Source organism: Ictidomys tridecemlineatus, chromosome 9 (genome assembly GCF_052094955.1).
Source record: "Ictidomys tridecemlineatus isolate mIctTri1 chromosome 9, mIctTri1.hap1, whole genome shotgun sequence".
Lineage (NCBI taxonomy): Eukaryota > Metazoa > Chordata > Mammalia > Rodentia > Sciuridae > Ictidomys > Ictidomys tridecemlineatus.
Window position 1 is genome coordinate 36,046,619 of NC_135485.1, and position 21,409 is coordinate 36,068,027.

At 34.0% G+C, this 21,409-nt stretch overlaps 1 protein-coding gene across 3 annotated transcripts in view; it reads left to right on the forward strand.

Moving 5' to 3' along the window:
- The window catches only part of Gabrb1 (gamma-aminobutyric acid type A receptor subunit beta1), a 377,956-nt gene that overhangs the window by 128,542 nt on the left and 228,005 nt on the right, over positions 1–21,409 (forward strand). For all 3 annotated transcript variants that reach the window (XR_002483390.3, XM_078021256.1, XM_005319970.5), the window contains one exon: positions 1,884–2,104. Coding sequence is in view for 2 of the 3 variants with exons in the window: in XM_078021256.1 (XP_077877382.1) it covers positions 1,884–2,104 (221 nt within the window). In the remaining variant the exon portion in view is untranslated. The remainder of the gene's footprint in view (positions 1–1,883; positions 2,105–21,409) is intronic.

The following is a 21,409-nucleotide window of genomic DNA, read 5'->3' on the forward strand; positions in this document are numbered from 1 at the left end:
TAGTTATACCATTTTTTTTTTACACTGGCTGAATTACAACAAGAACCCAACCTCTAAACTTGGAATTGATCATCATAAATTGCTTATTTTCCTGGTCAACAGGATCTATCTGCCTACTAATTCTTCCACTAAAATAGCAACTATCATGATAATTGATTATGAGCACTCAGTGTTTGAAAGTATGATACCAATCTGTACAGAGCAATTAACTGTTTTTAAGATGATGTGGGGTTTTTGTTGTTGAACATGTTAACAGTTTTTAAAGTACCTTGATTTTAAATTTTCTCACTTGATGCTCACAATAAGCAAAAAAAAAAAATGCCATTTTATTTTCATTTTGTAAACAAAGTATCTGAGGTATAGGAGAGTATGTTTGCCACCTATAGTTACACAAATCTACATGTGGTAAAACTTAAAATCAAAGTGTTTTGAAATCTAGAGCTAAGAATCTATTCAATTCATCTTTCTCCTTAAAATTTTGCTCTAATCCTCAAATAGTTAAGGATTTGAAAAAGATGCAAATGGTATGGTACAAATTGAGAGAATTGCATATAACCATGTGGCTTTATAAATGTATGAATAAGATTTTAGATTTTAAAAAAGATAGTGTTTGATTAATATTAAATAATGAACACCTTTGTCATTTAATAAGAAAGAATGGCTTTCAATCACTGCAAGATGGTTTCTGAGTAAACAGTAAAAATATTTTTGAACCCAATGTGAAAAGAAGCAGAGATTCATTGTTCAGAATGAATATTATGCAGGGGTCTAGATGGAGTATAATTTGCCCAGTTGTAGGGCAAATAGATTCTCAATTAGTGATTTATATTGCAATGTTAGTACACAGATATTGTGCAGGAATTATGCAGTATTTTGTTACTGGTTGCTAAAGCATTCACAAAGTAACTATGGACATACAAGTATCCTTTAAAAGAAAAATTGAGCCTTATGTTTTTATTATGTTGGGATCCATATCTTAAAGACTATGATTTTACTGCTGGCAATTGATTTTCTTTTAATGGGCAATTATACTTTGAATTAATAGAGGTCCTTAAAAACAGACAAAAAATAAAGCACTAAGATAATCATCACCATCCATCCCCTGTTGCTTGATCCATTTATTGAGCCCAAATCTTCCTGTATTTCACTGCCAGGGAAAACCTGGTTAGAAAGAAAAATACAGGGGCTTGTCCTCATTTGCTACCTTTTGCAGAAGGTAAGGAAAAAAGAACTCTCAAGAGCAAACAATTCTAAATTCAAACCAATTTCTTAAATGAAGCATAAATAAATATAAGAGGAACTGTTGATCATTTATACTTCTGATGTCAGTTTTCTCATCTTTATCTACACGTGCTTTATCACTACTTTTCAGGACCCACAGATAGGTTGCAATTCACTAGAAAGATCTAGATAATGGCAATTGATAACCATTATGTGTCAAACAGCAGAAAAGAATTTGCAGTTTGAAAAAAACCTTTTCCTTTTAAGGGCATTCATGTTTAGTTATTATCAATCATTCCACTCCAAAATAAAACCATAAGAATAATATCTAGATGTAAATTTTGGAAATGATGCATCTCATACAATTTCTGAGCTTTCCGATGGTATCATTACCTTAACTTCACACCTTGAAGTTCAATTACATATATTTGATCTATATTGGTGGAAATACTTGTGCTTAGTTCTATTCTAGTACTTTTATCCTACTAGTTGCCTTACACTTGAAGGAGTAAATTTCAATATATCCAAATGTATCTCTCAGGGGATATCAGGAGGGTGGGTCCTGGATGTCCACAATGCCATATGCTATAAAATTTTTAACAAAGAGCCTTAGATGATGATGATGATGATGATAAAATTATGTGTTTGGTTTTATTTCACAGGACTATACCCTCACCATGTATTTCCAACAGTCTTGGAAAGACAAACGGCTTTCTTATTCTGGAATCCCTCTAAACCTCACCCTAGACAACAGGGTAGCAGACCAGCTCTGGGTGCCAGACACCTACTTTCTGAATGACAAGAAGTCGTTTGTGCATGGAGTCACAGTGAAAAATCGAATGATCCGACTGCATCCTGACGGAACAGTTCTCTATGGACTCCGGTAAATGGCTTCATATTGCATGTTTTAATGTTGCTATGGTTTTATTTCCTACTTTGTAAGTGGACACAGGAAAGATGCAAGTAGGAGGTACTCATGTCCATTAAAATCTGACATTAAAGATGAGAATCTCTGGAAACATTTCAGCTCAATGTAGACAACTTTGTCCATTAAGTACAGTGAAGTTTTGTTCTGATCCTCAAGTAATTAAGAAAGTAATCAGAAAATATATCTTTGCCAGAGATTTCACATCTAGCTTGTTTTTTTTAAAGACAATTGCTTGATTTTCTAAGAGGCACCCAGATTGAACTGAAATGTGTTCTAGGTGTTGGGAAGAACAATTTAGAAATGAAATTAGGAAACTGTGAAGAGATAAGAAAATATTCTGTGGTCTATTTAGGATGATACATAGGGTTTTAATTCCTTTAAATTTTTATGTTACCACTTATATTTAGGCAATGTTCTATGTTAAATTAATTTTGTGTGAGGTTGAGGTTGAGGTTCAATTTTTTTTCCATGTGACTATCTACATTTTTGGGTTTCAGTTATTGTAAAGATTTTTCATTTTCCATTATATTGTGTAGGTGACTTTAACTGTATAAGTGGAGGTCTATTTCTAGGCTCTGTTCTGTTCTCTTTATTTATCCTCAGGCAGTGTCACCCTATTTTAATTATAGCTGCTCTGTGGCAAGTCATGAAGTCAAGAAGTGTTAAGTCCTCAAACTTTATATTTATTTTTCACAACTCTGTTAGATATTCTAGGTCCTTTGCATCTCCCTATAACTTTTAGAATCAACTTCTCAACTTTTACAAGGAAATAATAGCATACTGGGGTATAATTGAGGTATAGTGAATATATAGTAAGTTTGCGAAGAACTGACACCTTAAAATTGTTAAGTCTTCTAATCCATGAACATGATATATCTTCATTTATTTAGGTTGTCTTTAATTGATATTACTAATGTTTTGTAACATAGTATTTTTGTTTTGTTCTGTTTCAGAATAAGATAGAAAGGAGTATCATACACTTAATGGAGGTCTATTATTAGTCTTTATGTAGCTAAATGCATACTAAAAACGTTGGGCTGTGTTTAAAAATCAGCTTCCTGTTTTAACAAAGAAATATCTAATCTATATCTAATTTATGTCTAAACTATGTTGTTATAAGATATGGAGAGTGGTGGTTCTATAACATTTGGTGTCACCTTTGTTATCACTTTGAGAAGCAGATAAATGATATACAGTGTATCCACAAACTCTTATATGCGCCCAATTTTCTTGCCATTTCAGATTGTTTATAAGCTCCCTAAAATCTTCTATATATAAGAAACAAACTAAAACTCTGGTTTCAATTAGTTACAATTTATTCTGTAAGCTCACTGATACTCCCAAACAATATACACCTGAAAAACCATATCTGAGATAAAAGTAAAATCATCATCTAGGGCTAGGATTGTGGTTCATGGTAGAACACTTTATTATCTACAGTAAGGGATTAATGCCCTCTAACTTATTATTGAGAAGATCTTATGAATTAATTAACAGGAGAGAGACTAGATGGTAAGTTCTAAATTTTATTATTCTAAAGTAATTGTGCTTTATATTGCCTTATTAGGTACTGGGAAAGTGGCATCTTGAGGGTGGTTATCTAACTCCTGGGATATCAGTGATTAGAACAGAGATGCAGTTGTCCCATTAAGAAAACACTCACTGAATGCCTGGTATGTGTATTTATTCACTATTTTGGCCCTGGGAATAATTTCCCAGGAGCCTGGTAGAAATTTGTCTTTGTGGCATTGTGGAAAGCACCTGGGATTCAGAGCCAAGAGGCTTATGTTCCTAACCAGTTTGTACCTTTTAGTTGCCATTTCATCTTCCTGGGATTTAGATACTCAGCCTTAAAGGGAAGAGATTGGACAAAATTACCTTTAAATTACTTCTAAACCTAAATTTTATTATTTCTACCATCTTGCATATTATGTTATGCTCATTTTAATTTATCTGATGTAGAATTTCTTGTAGAAATAAAAACCTGCACTTTTTTTGTAAGAGTCTTCTTAAGAGTAGTATCATTTAATCATTCCTAAGCATACACAGTAGAAAATCTTTATCATATAACACATATATTGGCATCTTTATAGCTATACAGTATGTATTTTAGACATGACTAATCAGGAGAATGAAACTCATGGTCTTATGCTTCTTCATAAGTCCGGCTAATAGTCATTCTGAAAGAAGTCATACATAAATGAGGAACTTTTAGTGATGATGGCATCAATGAGATTTTTCTGAGTGCATTCCAAAGTCTCTTTGACCAAGTATTTCATAATCATAAAGCCATATCATTGAACTAAAACAACTTTTCATTTTTTAAATTTTTTATTCTAATTTGCTATGTATGACTCTGGAATGCATTACAATTCATATTACATATATAAAGCACAATTTTTCATATCTCTGGTTATATACAAAGTATATTCACACCAGTTCATGTCTTCATGCATGTACTTTGGATAATGATGTCCATCTCATTCAACCATCATAACCCCATGTCCCCTCCCATCCCCTCCCATCCCTCTGCCCTATCTAGAGTTCATCTATTCCTCCCATGCTCCTCCCCCTGCCCCTACTGTGAACCAGCCTCTTTATATCAGAGAAAACATTCGACATTTGTTTCTTTGGGATTATCTAACTTCACTTACCATTATCTTCTCCAACTCCATGTATATACCTGCAAATGCCATGATTTTATTTTCTTATATTGCTGAGTAATATTCTATTGTGTATATATGCCAATTTTTTTAATCCATTCATCTACTACTACCAAAAGCACTATATAGATTTAATGCAATTCCAATCAAAACCCCAATGGAATTCCTCATAGAAATAGAAAAAGCAGTCATGAAATTCATCTGGAAAAATAAGAGACCTAGAATAGCTAAGGCAATACTTAGCAGGAAGAGTACAGCAGGTGGCATCACTATACTACACCTTAAACTATATTACAGAGCAATCGTAACAAAAACAGCATGGTATTGGCACCAAAACAGACTAGTAGAGCAATGGTACAGAATAGAGAACACAGAGACTAACCCTCAAAATTATAATTATCTTATATTAATTAAAGGCACAAAAAATACATTGGAGAAAAGATAGCCTCTTTAACAAATCGTGCTGGGAAATCTGGAAATCCATATGCAACAAAATGAAATTAAACCCCTGTCTCTCACCATGCACAAAACTCAATTCAAATTGGATCAAGGACCTCGGAATTAAACCAGAGATCCTGTGTCTAATAGAAGAAAAAGTAGGCCCTAATCTCTATCATGTCAGATTAGGCCTCTACTTCTCTAATAAGACTCCTATAACACAAGAATTAAAATCAAGAATCAAAAAATGAGATGGACTCAAACTAAAAAGTTTCTTCTCAGCAAAATAAACAATCTGTGAGGTGAATAGAGAACCTACAGCTTGGGAGCAAATTTTTACCCCTCACACATCAGAGCACTAATCTCTAGGGTATATAAAGAACTCAAAAAGCTAAATACCAAAAAATCAAATAGCCCAATCAATAAATGGGCCAAGGACCTGAACAGACACTTCTCAGAAGATGATACACAATCAATCAACAAATATATGAAAAAAATGTTCATCATCTCTAGCAATTAGAGAAATGCATATCAAAACTACTGTAAGATTTCATCTCATGCCAGTCAGAATGGCAGCTATCAAGAATACAAACAACAATAAGTGTTGGTGAGGATGTGGGGAAAACGGCACACTCGTATATTGCTGATGGTACTGCAAATTGGTGCAGCCAATATGGAAAGCAGTATGGAGAATTCTTGGAAAACTGGGAATGGAACCACCATTGAACCCAGCTATCCCTCTCCTCAGTCTATACCCAAAGGATTTAAAAACAGCATACTACATACAGGGACACAGCCACATCAATGTTTATAGCAGCACAATTCACAATACCTAAAACAACTTTTCTACATTCAAACTCAATATGAGATACAACTTAATTTACATGATATCACAAGTATAGAGTTGGTTGTTTGGGGTTTTAGTGTGAATGGTGTCAAATCAGATTTTACACCCAAGCCCTGTAAACACTCTAACAATCATTTCTGACAGGTTACCATTACTTTTGAGGAACTGGGCTACTGGGCAGCAGATATTTAGCCCATTGCTGAGCCTCCATTTCTTTCTCTCTCTTTTTAAAAATTATTTATTTATTTATTTATTTATTTATAGTTTTTAGGTGGACACAACATCTTTATTTTATTTTTATGTGGTGCTGAGAATCGAACCCAGTGCCCCACACATGCTAGGCGAGCGTGCTACCACTTGAGCCACATCCCCAGCCTGAGACTCCATTTCTTATGCCTCTTATTCTCAACTCACCTCTGTTGTGACCAAATGACTCCAAGGAATAATCCTGAATCCTCCATCATTTCTTCTTTGATTTCACTGGGGAGCTAATGTATGTCTGTTTTGTGCCAAAGATTTTGTTAGGAGACTGGAGCTTCAGTGCACATCCTATGAGCCCTTTGGTCCTTGCAGTGTGTACATTGTCATTCCCTTTCTTACTCAAAAGTAGAGACTAAACAATATCAACACTTTCTATGTCATATATTGAATCTTTAGAATTCTCCCACTTTTTCCTCTTCCTTTGAAGCTAATCCCTTTACATTTTCATTTACTGTTAGTATTGCATATAATTTCAGACTTTGCTCTTCTCTTTTACTTAAATCTTCAGTTTTTTGTCTTCTGTTGACTCCTTTGCCTTGATTTTCTCCAGCGTTTGTAGAGCTTTGGTTTCCTGTACCCCATCACCACCCATTTACACATTTGCTCCTCAATTCTCAGCAACAGGGCTCCCATCCACGCTGCTTTTTAATTTGTTGTTGTTGTTGTCGTTCAGCACTGGGAGTGGAACCCAGCACCTTGCATATGCTAGACAGTTGCTCTACCACTGAGCTACATTCCTATCCCTTATTTTTTATTTTGAGATGGAGTCTCAATAAGTTGCCCAGGCTGTTCTTGAACTTGCCTCCAGAATAGCTAGGAATACAGGAGTACCCTACCATGCCCAGTCATGCTGCTTTGTTAAAACACCTTCATTGAAAATTATGAAAACCTTTCCTCTCAATTTACACTCTTGATAAAAATGATAGGTGAGTAATGCCAGCCCTTGATGTCAGGGTTTCTAAGACCTAGCATAATGACTGCTTATCTCTTGTCCTGTCTTTTTGCTGTTTTGTTGCTGACTCCTCCTTGCCCTCTAATTGTAACCTACAGGGACTCTTCCAAGGTTGAGCTGATTATTGGAACTTTTTTTTTTTAAACATTAGAGCTTTATATGTAGAAGTTGGGTTCATCCTGACAGTTATATGTAGAAGTTGGGTTCATCCTGACAGAATCATTCATGCATGGAAATTGGTACCAGTTCAGGATCTCCACTTTTCCCTCCCATCCTTCTTCCCCTTTCTCATTCTCCTTCCTCTATTAGACATCCTTTTGCTCATCTGTTAATTTATATTTGATTAATTCTTTATGTTCTCCCATCCATTCTTTTCCCTTTTCTTTATTTTACTCTAGCTTTAAGTATCTAAAATCTCAAACCACTGAGTTTCAGAAAAATATGTAAAATTGTTTACTGAGCACCTGAATCTGGATGCCCTGCCAGCTCCTCCTGACACAACCCCTTTTCACCTCATTTGCTTTTCCTAAAACCAAGTCCTCTTTTCTAGGTGCTAACAAAAGTATCATCCTCCTGGTCAGGAGGCATAAAATGTGAGGCATCTTGGACTCCACATCTCTTTTGCCCCTGTCATCTAATCTGTTGCTTCTAATTTGCTCCATCTGTAGAAGATCTCAACCATCTTTTGTACTTCTAAACCATTTCTGCTACCTAAATTAACATCTTCACTGTCTTTCTCTTCCTAGCCAATTTCCTTTCTCAATTTTTCTCTTCCTTATCACTGTCATCTTATTCTTCCTATAGATCATGCCAGATCACATCACTGGCTACATTAAAAACAAAAACCAAATAAAACAAAAATGAGTGGAGGAAAAAAGAAAAAAAATCTTCAGTAGCTCCAAAGTTCCTATAAAATTTTTTCATATATTTTTTAATATACTCTCCATGTATTTTTTCATATACTCTCCATCTAGCTATGGAATTTCAAACTCAAGGATGCTCAAATATTACAAAATATTATTTTTGTTTCTCTGAAATTCAAATTTAATGGGACAACTTGTAATTTATTTGGCAATCCTAAAGCCCTATTGAAATGCCTTTATTTCTCTACCCCAAAACATTCTCTTCCCAGCCTAACACTTTTTTCTATCTTACTCCTTTTTTAAAAAAAATCCTTGTTCAGATTTTACTTCTTTCATGAAGACTTTCTCAGTCTTCTCACCCAGATGAAAGCTCTCTCTCATTTGATGCTGTACTATATAAATACCCAGGAGATTTGCAAAACTCTTAGCATATTACATTTTTCAAATAAATGCCAGTAAAAATTATAAAAAATAAAATCAACATGTGCAAGATGTAGTCACCTGACTTAGTAGTTATCAGCTGCAGCATTCCCCATTGGTTAAATGATGGCTTTTAACCAAGGAGCAATTATCACTATTAATGACCAGATGTATTCTGTCTCTTATGCAAACATGATCCAGCTGGTAGCACACACTGTTTCTCTCCAAGACCTAGCCACGTGGGGGACTAAAAGACTGTGTTTATCTTTTCCCTGAAAGTGGCAGGCATGGGATGATTTAATTCTGTGAAGATGTTCCATGGAGTACTTACCCTTCTGAAAGCTGCCTTCCTTTTGCCTTCACCTTTTCACACTGCCAGTGCTTTCCTTTCGATGTTCTATAACACTCATTCCTTCATCTCCTACCAGAGGCAAGCCCTGGGCCAGATAGATTTGAAGGACCATCTGAGCATGGGTAGTGAAATAGGTTAGCCCAATATTGCCTTTCATTAGAGCTCAGTGTTATCTTTAGAGTGTGTATTTAGGCTGGTATACATACATCACAAGCATACATAGAGTAAATACCAACCTCACTTTAAAATATATATATATTTATTTTTTAGTTTTAGGTGGAAATTATATTTTATTTTTGTGTGGTGCTGAGGATCAAAACCAGTGCCTCATGTATGCTAGGCAAGCACTCTACCACTGAGTCATAACCCCTAGCCCCACCACCTCACTTTACTATTGATAACAACATAGCATGGATTTGAACTAATATTTGTATGTTTAAGTAATTGAAATTATACTATATTCCAGCAGCATACTTCATGTGTCACATATTATCATATTTAATCTTTTCTGCAACACTGGGAGCTGTCTATGTATATTATTTTAGTAAGCTAATTCTACAGGTATCTATATTGGCATATTTAAAGAAACTTTTCCCATCTCATAATTTATTAATTTACCTTTTAAGACTAGGTCCAAAGATTCCACACATTGCATTTGATCGATATATTTTCCCAAATCTCTTTTATACTGTAGGTTCACTGTTGTTTAATTGTCTTGTAAATTCTCGTTTCATGAAACCATATCTTTTTTGTGTGTGTTTGATTACATCCCCTAATGTAAATTTGTTCCTCTATCTCCTATATCAAAACTTGATCATATTTAGATTAGTTGTTGTGTTTTGGCAAAACTGCTTCATGAGTGATATAGTAGACTTGTATCAAGTGATCAAAAATCTTGTTTCTTTTTCTTAATGATACAATGATTGATAAACCTCTTCAGATATTGACAGCATGATTTATACATTAAAATAATCTCATTGATTTTAGCATAACTGTATTAGTTTGTTAGGGCTGCCACACAAAAAACCACAAATTGAGGAGGCTAAACAACAGAAACTTATTTTCTCACAATTGTGGAGGCAAGAACAAACAAAATAAAAAGATTTGAGTGTTGGTAGAGTTAGTTTCTTTTGAGGGCTGCAAGGAGGAGGTTTCTGGCAGGTCTCTGTCCTTCGTGCATTCATTGATGGCTGTCATCACCTGGTGTCTTCACATGGTCTTCTCTCTGTGCTTCTGTGTCCAAATTTCCCCCTCAGAAGACTATCAGTCATATTGGACTAGGGCCCACCCTTAATAATCGTACTTGAATTTGATTACCTCTTTAAAGAACCCATACTCAATAAGATCTCATTCTGAGGTACTGAGGGTTAGGACTTCAAAATATACATTTGTGGGGACATAATTCAACCCATAACAGCAATAATTTTAGCAACTACTGATATTCATTGCCTAAACTTACTTAGATCTTATAAAACGATAATGTTTTATCATCCCCTCTTTATTTATTAACTAGGTTATTCTCTAAAAATCTCTCAACTGTTTGTTATTATGAGGTATAATTTGTGTAGTGAAAGCAGAATAAATACTTGAGTGCTTCTTTTTATTTATAAGTTTTTTGTTTTGGTTTTGGTACCAGAGATTGAACTCTGGGGCACTTGACCACTGAGCCACATCCCCAGCCCTATTTTGTATTTTATTTAGAGACAGGGTCTCACTGAGTTGCTTAGTGCCCCACCCTGGTTGAGGCTGGCTTTGAACTCTTAAACCTCCTATCTCAGCTTCCAGGGCTGCTGGGATTAGGGGTGTGCACCCCTGTGCCTGGCTACAAGTTTTCAAAATAATTTGTTTCCCTAAAATCTCCCAAATCTTCCACTGAGGTTTGGCATGTTGTTGTTTGTGTTTTCTTTTATCACTTATGAAGTCATGGCTTGTAACAGGTACATCTATTTCAATCGCTGCAGCTATTGTTATTCCACTTCTTTCTGTGCATTGTCTGTGCCTTATCTTTGGTCAATGTCAGCCCTTTCCAATTGACTACTGAGTTGTTGTTTTTAATAGGAGCTCACTAATTACTATAGCTTCTTTGTTTTTTGATGCAGCAACTTACAAATTTCCTGACCCAGAAATGAAGAAAAAACATCATGACTTCACATTGATATTTCTCATTCAAATTTGTAATTACAGGGTTTTTCCTCATTACTACTTTGATTTTATATTTTGTTTTTCTTTCATGGAAAATTTTGATTCCTAATAATAGTAAAATAATTATATACTTTATCTCATTAAATATATTAGGATGTATATCAAATATGTAAAATATTAGGATATATTCTATAAGGAGCACACAAATGAATTGTTTTAAGTTGTATTTTAAGTTTCAATTTAAAAATAGTTCCTTCCTATATGGTTAAAGTACAACTTTTTTAAAGTATTTTTTATTTAGTTGTAAATGGACACAATACCTTATTTATTTTTTTTGTGGTTCTGAGGATCTACCCGAGTGCCTTGCACATACTAAGTGAGTGCTCTACCACAAAGCCACAACCCCAGCCTCAAGGTATAACATTTTTAAATTTTGGTTTTCATTTTGAATTGTTAAAATTTGATTTAATTTTTTTTCATAATTATGTAAAATACTTTCATGGTACTAAGGACAAACTGTAAAACAAAAGAAGTCCTACTATCATTTCTGTCCCAGCCTCTCCTGACCAACAACATTCCCTTCTTCCTTCTGTAGAGAAGCATTTTTATTTGCTTTAGGGTTTCTCTCCATTTTAGCAAACATGTATGAATATTTATATTCCTTCCCTTGTTTGGAAGGTATCACAGTATACTAACTACTCCATATCTCTTAAAGTAATTTTGTAAAACCCCTATACGTATTGAAAACAGGAGTTAACCAAAATCTTCTAGCTTCAAATTCTCTGCTCTTAACCCCTGCACAAGGCCTCATTCCCTGAAGAAATTTTCCAGGAACATAATTCCTGTGTATGAATGTTTTATTTCTCTTTATTATAGAAATGAAAATAATTGCTAAAGGTACACAGCATAAATGGGAATAGCATGACAGAAATGAAAATAATTACAGGAGCTACAAAGCTCAAAAGGGAATAGCTCTACCAAGAGTGTGAGCTTTCCAAAATATACATGCTTTTGTTGGGTTTTCTAACAATTCCTACTGAATTCAAATTCTAAAAGAGAAGGGTTCTGAGCTTCAGGTTTCAGAAATGAGCCTAATGTTACCAGAAACCTGTGGCCTGATGAGGATTTTGAGAATTCCCCTACTGTATTTGCCTACCTATGTCTACTCCAAATTTATTTTTTTAAAAAAATGTTTTGACAGTGCCTGACCATGGGTTGTACCTAAGAATATAATCAATGGCAATGCTTATTGAATACAAAAGAGTTTCCCACTATCCCTTGGAGACTCATTTCATCTTACCTTGTTTTTTATAATAAAGCAAAGTAAAAAGCAGAGGCAATTATCTTGATAATACAGATCCAAAATAAATAAATAAATAAAAGCATGCTTACTCACTATTGATTTTTAAAGCAGTTTGGAGACTCTAAATATTTCCTATTAGCTATCCATATTGATTGTACACTTTGGGGAAAAACAAAACAAAACAAAACAGTTTCTCTCTTCTAGACCTGGCCAGCACAGAGGCACTTGTGATTCCATTCAAAAGTCCTGGGCAAGTCACACAAAGCTCACTGTGAAAAGTGTTGGGGAAAAATATTGTGAAGTTGATTGCAGAGAATAAATATGTAGACCGATGTAATAATAATATGTGGACAAGCTGATAACGACAAATGCATCTTGTAAGAGAAAGGAACTTTTATTTTTGAATGGAAGGGAAAAGAAACAGATGATGCATAAAGAATACAAAGAATGAATGCCTGGAGACTCTCTTTACAATTCCACTAAAGAACAGTGTTGCTGCTATTTTCCTCACAGGTTAGTGGACTTATATCTCAGGGTCAAAAATTATATCATAAGAGTACCAAAAAGCAATTTAAAAGATTCTCCAGTGAAAAGTCTGCTATTTTCACCTAACTTTTATTTTTAATGTTCTTTGTTCATCTATTTATATAGAATACTTCATGATTACATGTTGTTTGTTAGGGTCCCTTATTGATAAACATGGCATTGCAACTAATTCAAATACTGAATGACCCAATTGAAATAATTTTGCTGTTACTATCACTCATTGTGTGACCATGTGATCTGGGGCTGTATCATAATAATTGATCCTCTTGAATTAAATTAATGTGAAAGAGTAAATAAAATCAGTGACAAAAAGCAGTTTAAAAGTAGCCACATATCCTCAAACTCATATGCCTGGTAAACTACCTTTTGGAAGAGTACTGACTATAAATTGTCAGGAAGAAAAGAAGAATAAAAGAAATGAGAATAAAAGATGGAAAGATAGAAAGGAGAGAGGGAGGGAGGAAGGGAGTGAAACCAGATATCTTAGAGAAATATGTTAGAAATTTTAGATCGCAATTATATTACAAAAGATACTATTACTTCCTATGAAGATGTGTTAGGTTTTACAATCACATGCAAAACTTTTAAAACTATTTTCCCTAGGACCCTCAACTTATTCCATGAAACTATGATTTCCAAATTCAGTATTTTCTGTGATTTTTGCCATAACCACATAGCACCTAAATAATGACAAGTTTTTACTTATGTACATATGTGTGTGTGTGTGCATATGTGCTATATATTTTTGAAGAAATTTTCATTATCTCTGTATGTGGAAATTATTACTTTTTAAGTGACATTAAAATACATCTAAGCTACATATTGTTTAAGTTTAAAAGTGCTTATTCATGTTCCATTTAAAATTATTTTTCCTCATTTGTAGAATTGAGATAGCAATATTAACTATCTTATGAAGTATTACTAAGGTTAAATAAATTAATAATAATAAAAGACTTACAATATTCATTAACAGTAAAGGCTAAATGATCATTCATTTATTCCATATGAAATGTGATATAGGCATTATGTTTAGATGATAAACACATGATGACCATAAAATAATAATCATAACCAAAATAAAGACCTTTCTTTACAAATCTTTCAAGGCATCAAGTTAAATTTGGATTCCTTTGGTCAGTGTTATGTATCCCAGATTGTGATGTTGGCTTCACCCCCCGAAGCCAACATTTTAATGTATGATTCAACTTCTAATTTTGTATAGCAAAGCAAACCCATACAGTGTTTCTGAAACCTATGTTTCCACTCTGGTTTGCATATCAGATATAATACCAAGCTTTGTATATCATTTCTTAATTTTAAGTACCATGACATTATAACATCCAAATATGGAGGCATCATATTTTCTACCATTATAACATGCTGCATATGGATTTTGTAGCATCCCATCACTATTATGGAAGCAGTAATTTACTTTAGACTAAAACAGAAATATCATAGGGGATCTATAGAAGAATGTGTGCCACTAAAATACAATGAAAATACTGTTTAAAGCTTAAGCTTTTAGGGAAGCATTGACCTATTTTTGCATGTCAACCTAATTAATCTGATCAGAGTTAATAGATGTCTTTACAGCAAATTAGCATTGCTTAGTTGCATATAAAAGGTAGTAAATCAATGAATACCATATTTTCTGGAATTAATGTCTCATCCCCTGAGTATTTGAAGCCACAAAACACATTTTGAGAAACAAAAAAATTTCCTTAAAAGTTCATTTATCTTCTACCTCTGCTTGAAAATAATGAATGCAGTTTATCCAAAGAGAGTATACCTTGTCGCTCCAGGACACAGGGAATATTAAAGGAGTGGCTCCATGAATTAGTACTTGCTTTTCCACATCCCAAAGGAAAATTTCAGGTTTTATCTAAGTCCCTTTTCTTCTTTTTAATAAAGATAAGGAAAGAGCTTTTGGGATAGAGCCAACCTATAATAAATGCAGTGAACTAGAGCTGACAATGTTGCTTGACCCATTTTCTTCTTGCAAAATAGTGATAAACACTTAAACAATAATAAGAAAAAGAAAAAGTAATTCAAATGCTATTTTAATTTTTTTTAATTCTCAAATTCTTAATTCTGTCTTTTTTCAAAGTTGTTCAAAAAATAGACTTTTTTCTGCCCCCTGAGCATCAAAGGATTACCAAAGACATTTTTTTTTGTTATTGTTTTTCAAGAACCAAACAATTGATCACTTTGAAAATTTAGGTTATTCCACTTAAATAACTCAGATGGAGTCATGAGGATTAATGAGGGCCACTGAAGGTGGCCCTCATTAATCCTATATATATTGTTTATATATTTCTATCCTCTCAACTAAAGGAGCATCCAGTACCAAGACAAATGAATCTCATCTCTTCCGATTCAAGAATATCTTACTCTCCAGCATGACAAGCATAAATCCTGCAAGAGTTTCAATGTTTGTGAAAATATTTGAGACACAAAAAGCAAGCCTCAATGGCACCAAAAGAGAAAACAAAAACATTAAAATTGAAATAAGTAAATGTCTTCAAGTATGATATTATATATACATGTCACAAGTTTTAAAATATCGCAAAACTCAAAATTACAAAAGTTACTTTAGAAGGATATCTGCTGCATTTGCTCAGGAGTGCCTAGGCCAAAAGAAAAAAACAAAAAAAGTACCCCCAATTCCCACTCAGGCCTTATTTGTTTATGGGTTTTTCACCTGTCCTTGATTGTCTGTCCTCTTCAGCTCTACCCTGCAGTCTACTAGCAGGTTCATCTTTCCAAAGTACCACTTCATTACATCACTCTCCTGAACAGGACCTATTGTCTCCCTGTTACCTACATCTGATTGATGTTCCTTTTCAAGTGTAATACTTCTCAATTAGGCCTGTTCTTCTTACATACCTCATTTAAGATTCTGCCTAAATATGAAGTCTTACATTGCTACCGTTAGTTTTCTTTTTCCTTTATTATCACACATATTCTTTCTTCTAAGCCTCTGTTTAGTTGCCACCTTTCTTTTTAACTCAGGAATTAAATATTTCCCTTTACTTGTAACTTACATGCTGTTCATTTTTCAAGACCCAACTCAGAGATGACTTAATAATTACTTTAACTCTTCTGGATTTCCCTTGAACCTCTTATAATGCAGCATTTAATTACAGATTTTTTTCATTTAGATACTTTTATTTTATATGTGTTAGTCACATGCCCCCCAAACTAGTATAATCTTTTTGAGAATACAGTCTGCTGTTCCTTGTTTTTTTCTCCCAGAGTGCATACCACAGTTTGCACATAGTAAATGAATGGTAAGTGATTACTCTTTATTTTTAAAGCTTAATATTACTTATGACTATATCACCTTGATGATTTTGGTTTTGTGTGATCATATTTGCTAGATTTCAAAGGAAACTTCATATATGAAAATAGAAGCTTATGTGAAAATGAAACCACTTATATGAAAATGGTCAATTCTAATGCTTCAGATTCTACTGTAGTCTATGGGTAGGAGATTTCCAATAAAAGAGTAAAGCATATTCAGAGAGAATATATTCACAATATTTTGGATAATGCTTTTTCTCCTTTTAACAAAAGAGAAATACACACATGAGAGTTTACAATGTTTCCCTCAGAAATCTATATGCTTAGTCCCTCAGTATTGTTGCATATAAAATATATTCACAACCCTCCTTAGAAATTCCATTTAAACCCAAGGCCACATGTTAAATATTCAAAGTGATGGCAAATTGTTTCTTGAATGTGTTTATTGGAAATTAATAAGAGTGGAAAATAAACTTGAATACAATATATTCAGAATACTTATACAACTATTTTTTGTATGTGTCATAAGTATAAATGCAAATTTTAGAAAAAAAATTGAAAACTTTTTTAGCAAAGGAAGCACACACATGAATGATTTGTATCTTCTCAGAAGTACCACTTTTAATAGCCCAAACTTGCTTGTGTGTATTATGCCTAGTTCAAAAGATAAAATATTAATTGGCCAGAGTCAGAAATTACAATTATTCACTTCTATTTTACTTCTATTCTATCAAGTAAGGAGAAGAAAGCAAGCATAATTACAATTTGTTAATGTCAAGATAATTAACACATTAAGCTATTCAAGAAGGAGAAAACAGATCATGGTAGATTTGCTCATAGTTTGGTGTTAGTTGTGAAAGAAATGTTTTTATGACGTTCGGCTTAGGGAACTGAAAGAACAGAGTTGGGCAAAACTAGGTGAAATACTTCTAGGGAGAAGATAATGAACTCTATTTTGGGGATATTATTTTTGAAATCCCTGTGGACATGCAAGTGGAGAGATTGATCAGCAGTTAGATGCAAATGCTTGAGGTCCAAAAGGAGATCTGGATTTGGAGTCAGACTTTAATGCTTTGTGACTGTACTGTCTCACTAAGAGAGTGGACGAAGATCAAATGGAGATGAAGCCCAATATCAGAGCAAAGGAAAAGTCCTTCTATATTTATATTTAGATAGAAAAGGCAGAAATAGCAAAAGAAATAAGAAGCAACAGCCACTTAAGAAGGAGGGAAAACAGAGGAGTTCAGCTCCTAGGAAGCCAAGTGAAGAGTATTTCAAGGAAGTGGGAATAATCAATCATGTCAAATGTAACTAATAGGTCAAATAATGCAAAGATGGATCATAACTGACCATTGGATTTAATAATCTGAAGGTTACTGATGATATTGGCATGACCAAAGTGGGAACAATGGTTGGAGAAGCAGTCTAATTGAAATAGAGCAGAGGAGAAAATGAGGAGTGGAATTGTAAACAATGTTCATATCAGTGTGCTGGTGAGAAGATCTATGTAAGAAGAAACATTCAGTCTCTCTGGAGAAAGAAATAAGAAAGAGATGCTAGCAATGTCTTCTAGTCGGCAAGAAGGTATTGGGTCTCCTGCAAACAGGGAGGCTTGGCTTTAGCTAGGAGCACCCGTGGTTCATTCATCATAATTGGAGAGAAGGCAAACTCTACAGGTTTCAAATAGGTTTATTCATAGCAATATATAATTATTAAAATGTCTTCTTAAAGTATATAGTCCCATTGTCTCCCTTTTAAAATAAGGAAACTGAGGCACCTAAAATTAAATACCTAGCTTAAGATCAGATAGCTGGGAAGTGACTAAGCCACAATTTGAAACCATGCAATCTGACTTCCTGATCTAAGTTCTCAACCATTTTTCTAATAGAACTGCACATTCAGCCCAGTGTCAATTCTCACCTATTCTGCTTTCTCAGTCCTATGTCACACATTTAAGAACAACATTGACAACTCAGAAATCACTAAAAGGAGCACAACTGAGATGGCAGCAGATGTGGAACTCTCCCTAGGCAGTAGAGATAATGAGGTTCCAGAGATTATAGCTCTTGAAACTTTTTATCATTAACACCATAGATGAAATGCGAATATCAAGTTAATCTTGTGCTTTAAAATGTCAGGAAAAAAACTATGGTTTTAAATAATATTCAAGACAAAAAGAAGAAAGGACCAGGGAAGAGAGAACTGAAAAAGAGCCTAGGAAAGAGATAATTCTCTTGAGATATTTGAAACCCTGTCACTTCAAAGATTGCTCAGATTTACTCTGTGTTGCTTTCAACAGAAGATCATGGGAAACTTTCAAGGAACATGCCAGTTTCATTTGCTTATGTTACTAAGTCTAATGTGAAAGAGGTTCACTAAAAAATATTCTGCTACATAACTATTCAAAAGTAGATAATGCCTTGTTATCAGTGTCTCTCAATAAGTGGACAAGCTGGTAGAAAGGGAAAAACTTGCCCTTTGAAACAGAAGAGCCAAACCCATGACTTACTGATGGCATACCTTCAGACATTACTCAGTCTCTCTTGGCTTCAATTGTCTCACTTATAAAACAGGTGTATTGTATCCCTCTTTCAAGATCTTATAAGACCTATTTATAAATGGAGTTAGAGCAGTGGTTTTTATTTGCTCTGTTTTTCTCTTACCCTTTAATTTCCAGCTTCTTTATCACTAGAAAGTTTAAACAGAGCTTGGATACATATTGAATGCTGCAAAAGGAATTCTGGCCCTAAATGTGAGGTTGATTAAATAGATTATAAGTTACATAATTACTCTGTGTTACTGTAGACCTAAGGAAAGATTCATAGAGATTAAAATCATGGATGGTAGAGGTACAAAAATCTTTCAGTGTAATCATCTAGCTCTACAATAGGTCAGCTATATGACCTTGGACATGTCAACCTGTTTATACCACAGTTTCTTCAATAGGATCATAACTACCAATGGAGCATACTTGCTTACAATGTTAAGTGAGAAAATGTTTTAAAATGAGTAGCAAACTGCTTGTCATCTGCTAAGCAATCAATAAATGGATAACTATGCCTATTCTTAGTATCCTCTCTGTGGGTTAAAAGCTTATCTCTTTAATGTGTTGTTCAACTTCCTAGGGAGGTTCTGCTACTTTCATGATGAAATGGAAGACTCATTCATGGCCTTTATAGAATCACCTGGATTACCTTTGATGAAATCTGCTCCTTTCCCTTAAAATCTCCCCAGGTTTGTCCAACCAGACAATGAAGAGGAATTTCATTCTTTTCTATGCTTTGAGTTTTTTTTTTTATCATTGGATTAGTGGGGCCAGAGAAGAATAAAAGCATTATCCTGTGCAGGAAACTCTGTTATTGCTCATTATTTTCAAGTATTAGGTACTTTCATCTTTTGTGTCACAGGATAATTCTGCACCAAAGAAACTGTATGTGCTTAAAATATAAAGAGTAATTTTTATTCACCCCATATAAAAAGATCAATGAGGAATGCCATTTTTAGACAAAGATAAAAAATACTTTAAAAGGAAGAGTAGCTTTCTTTTTCTCTTTATTTAGAAATACACATAGCAAATGAGATATCGAGAGATTTAGTTTCTGCTAAGAAGTTTAAGAAAATGAGGAACAATGCTTGAGTGTAGCATTTATGGTTGAAGGTACAGAGAACACAGCCTAATAAGTTGTTTTCTTCCAGGTTCCACTTTCATGTTTTGTTTTTATCTCTACCATTATTATTGAGAAATTTAAAACATTACTACTTCATGACTGTAGGAATATTTGTCTATACTCTTAAGTCATTTATTTCTTTAAACATGAATGTTTTATTTGTTTTCAATGCTTTTGAAGAGACAAGTGAAATAATGGCAGAATAAATAGCATACATGGTGTATTCTAAAGAATGCAGATTATAATATTCAGTTTAATGGATTATCCCTCAAATAAATACGGTCAGCTCTGGAATAACCTGTGTCTTTCTTCTCTGACTTTCAGCCTTTGGAAGCTACAAGGATACATTTGGGAAGACACACTTAAATACTTGCTAATCTCTTCCCTAACTCTATTTTCCAGTAGCCTTCCATTTTCTCAACTCTATTAGGGAAATAAAAAATTGGCATTGAGATCCAACAAGCCTAGACTCTGAATCACTACATGTTTTCTGGGATTTTGAAGTTCATCTATTAGGACAAGATCATGGATTCAAGTAATAGGTGGTAAATGGCAGTCCTTTTAACCAGAGCCACTGATGGGATAGCAAGGCATATTCTATACCTAAATTATAGCCTGTATTTTCCTCCCACTCCAAATGTAGAAACAAACGAAAATTTCCTCATTGCTCTATTAAGGCTTTAAGAACAAAATCACAAGTATTGCACAGCAACAAAGCAGGCAGTATGAATTATTCTGGAACTGGAACAGGTCAAGTCAACAAGTAAAACAGGTCAAATTGAAGGACATTGCAATTAAATTGTTAGGGGTTCTGAGGTGATCATGCCTCTACTTATTGCAATATGAGTCACTGCTTACATTATGTACAGAGCTAGCACTAAGAAATAGCACAATTTGACCTGGCCTTGCTACTGGCTATAAAAATGTTCTTGGTCAATATCCTGAAATTTTCTGAACCTTAGTTTTCTCTGGTGAAGGGTGGAGATCAAAATATTAGCTGTTTTAGAGTTCTGAAAATTAAAAGTAAAAATGTATATAAAACACTAAGTATAGAGCCTTGCATATTAGTAAACATTTAAAAATGCATGCTGCTACTGTTATTAGCTAGCTTATTATTTCATCCTTTTTTCCCAGTGGAAATAGGAATATGGCTTATCTATTAGCTTATCAACTAACTTATATAGTCATTTAATACCTAATTCTACAAATATTACTAAGAGACAGTTTATTAGAATAAAGTGTGACAAGTATTCTAATTGATGTCATAAAATTTTTTTCAACATAATTGGAAAAAAATGGAAAGGAAGCTGTTACCATTTTGGGAAAAAGAGTGAAGCCTCTTATTTCTAGTGTTCATGCCCTACCAATCACCAGGCAGCATAGAAGACACTCTTCTGGTAGTTAGATTGCCTCTTCTTCATATCAAACATGAATAGAACTTTTAAGACTGTCCACTAACATCTTTGATATTCTGAACAGACATTCTACTCCTACCCATGTGG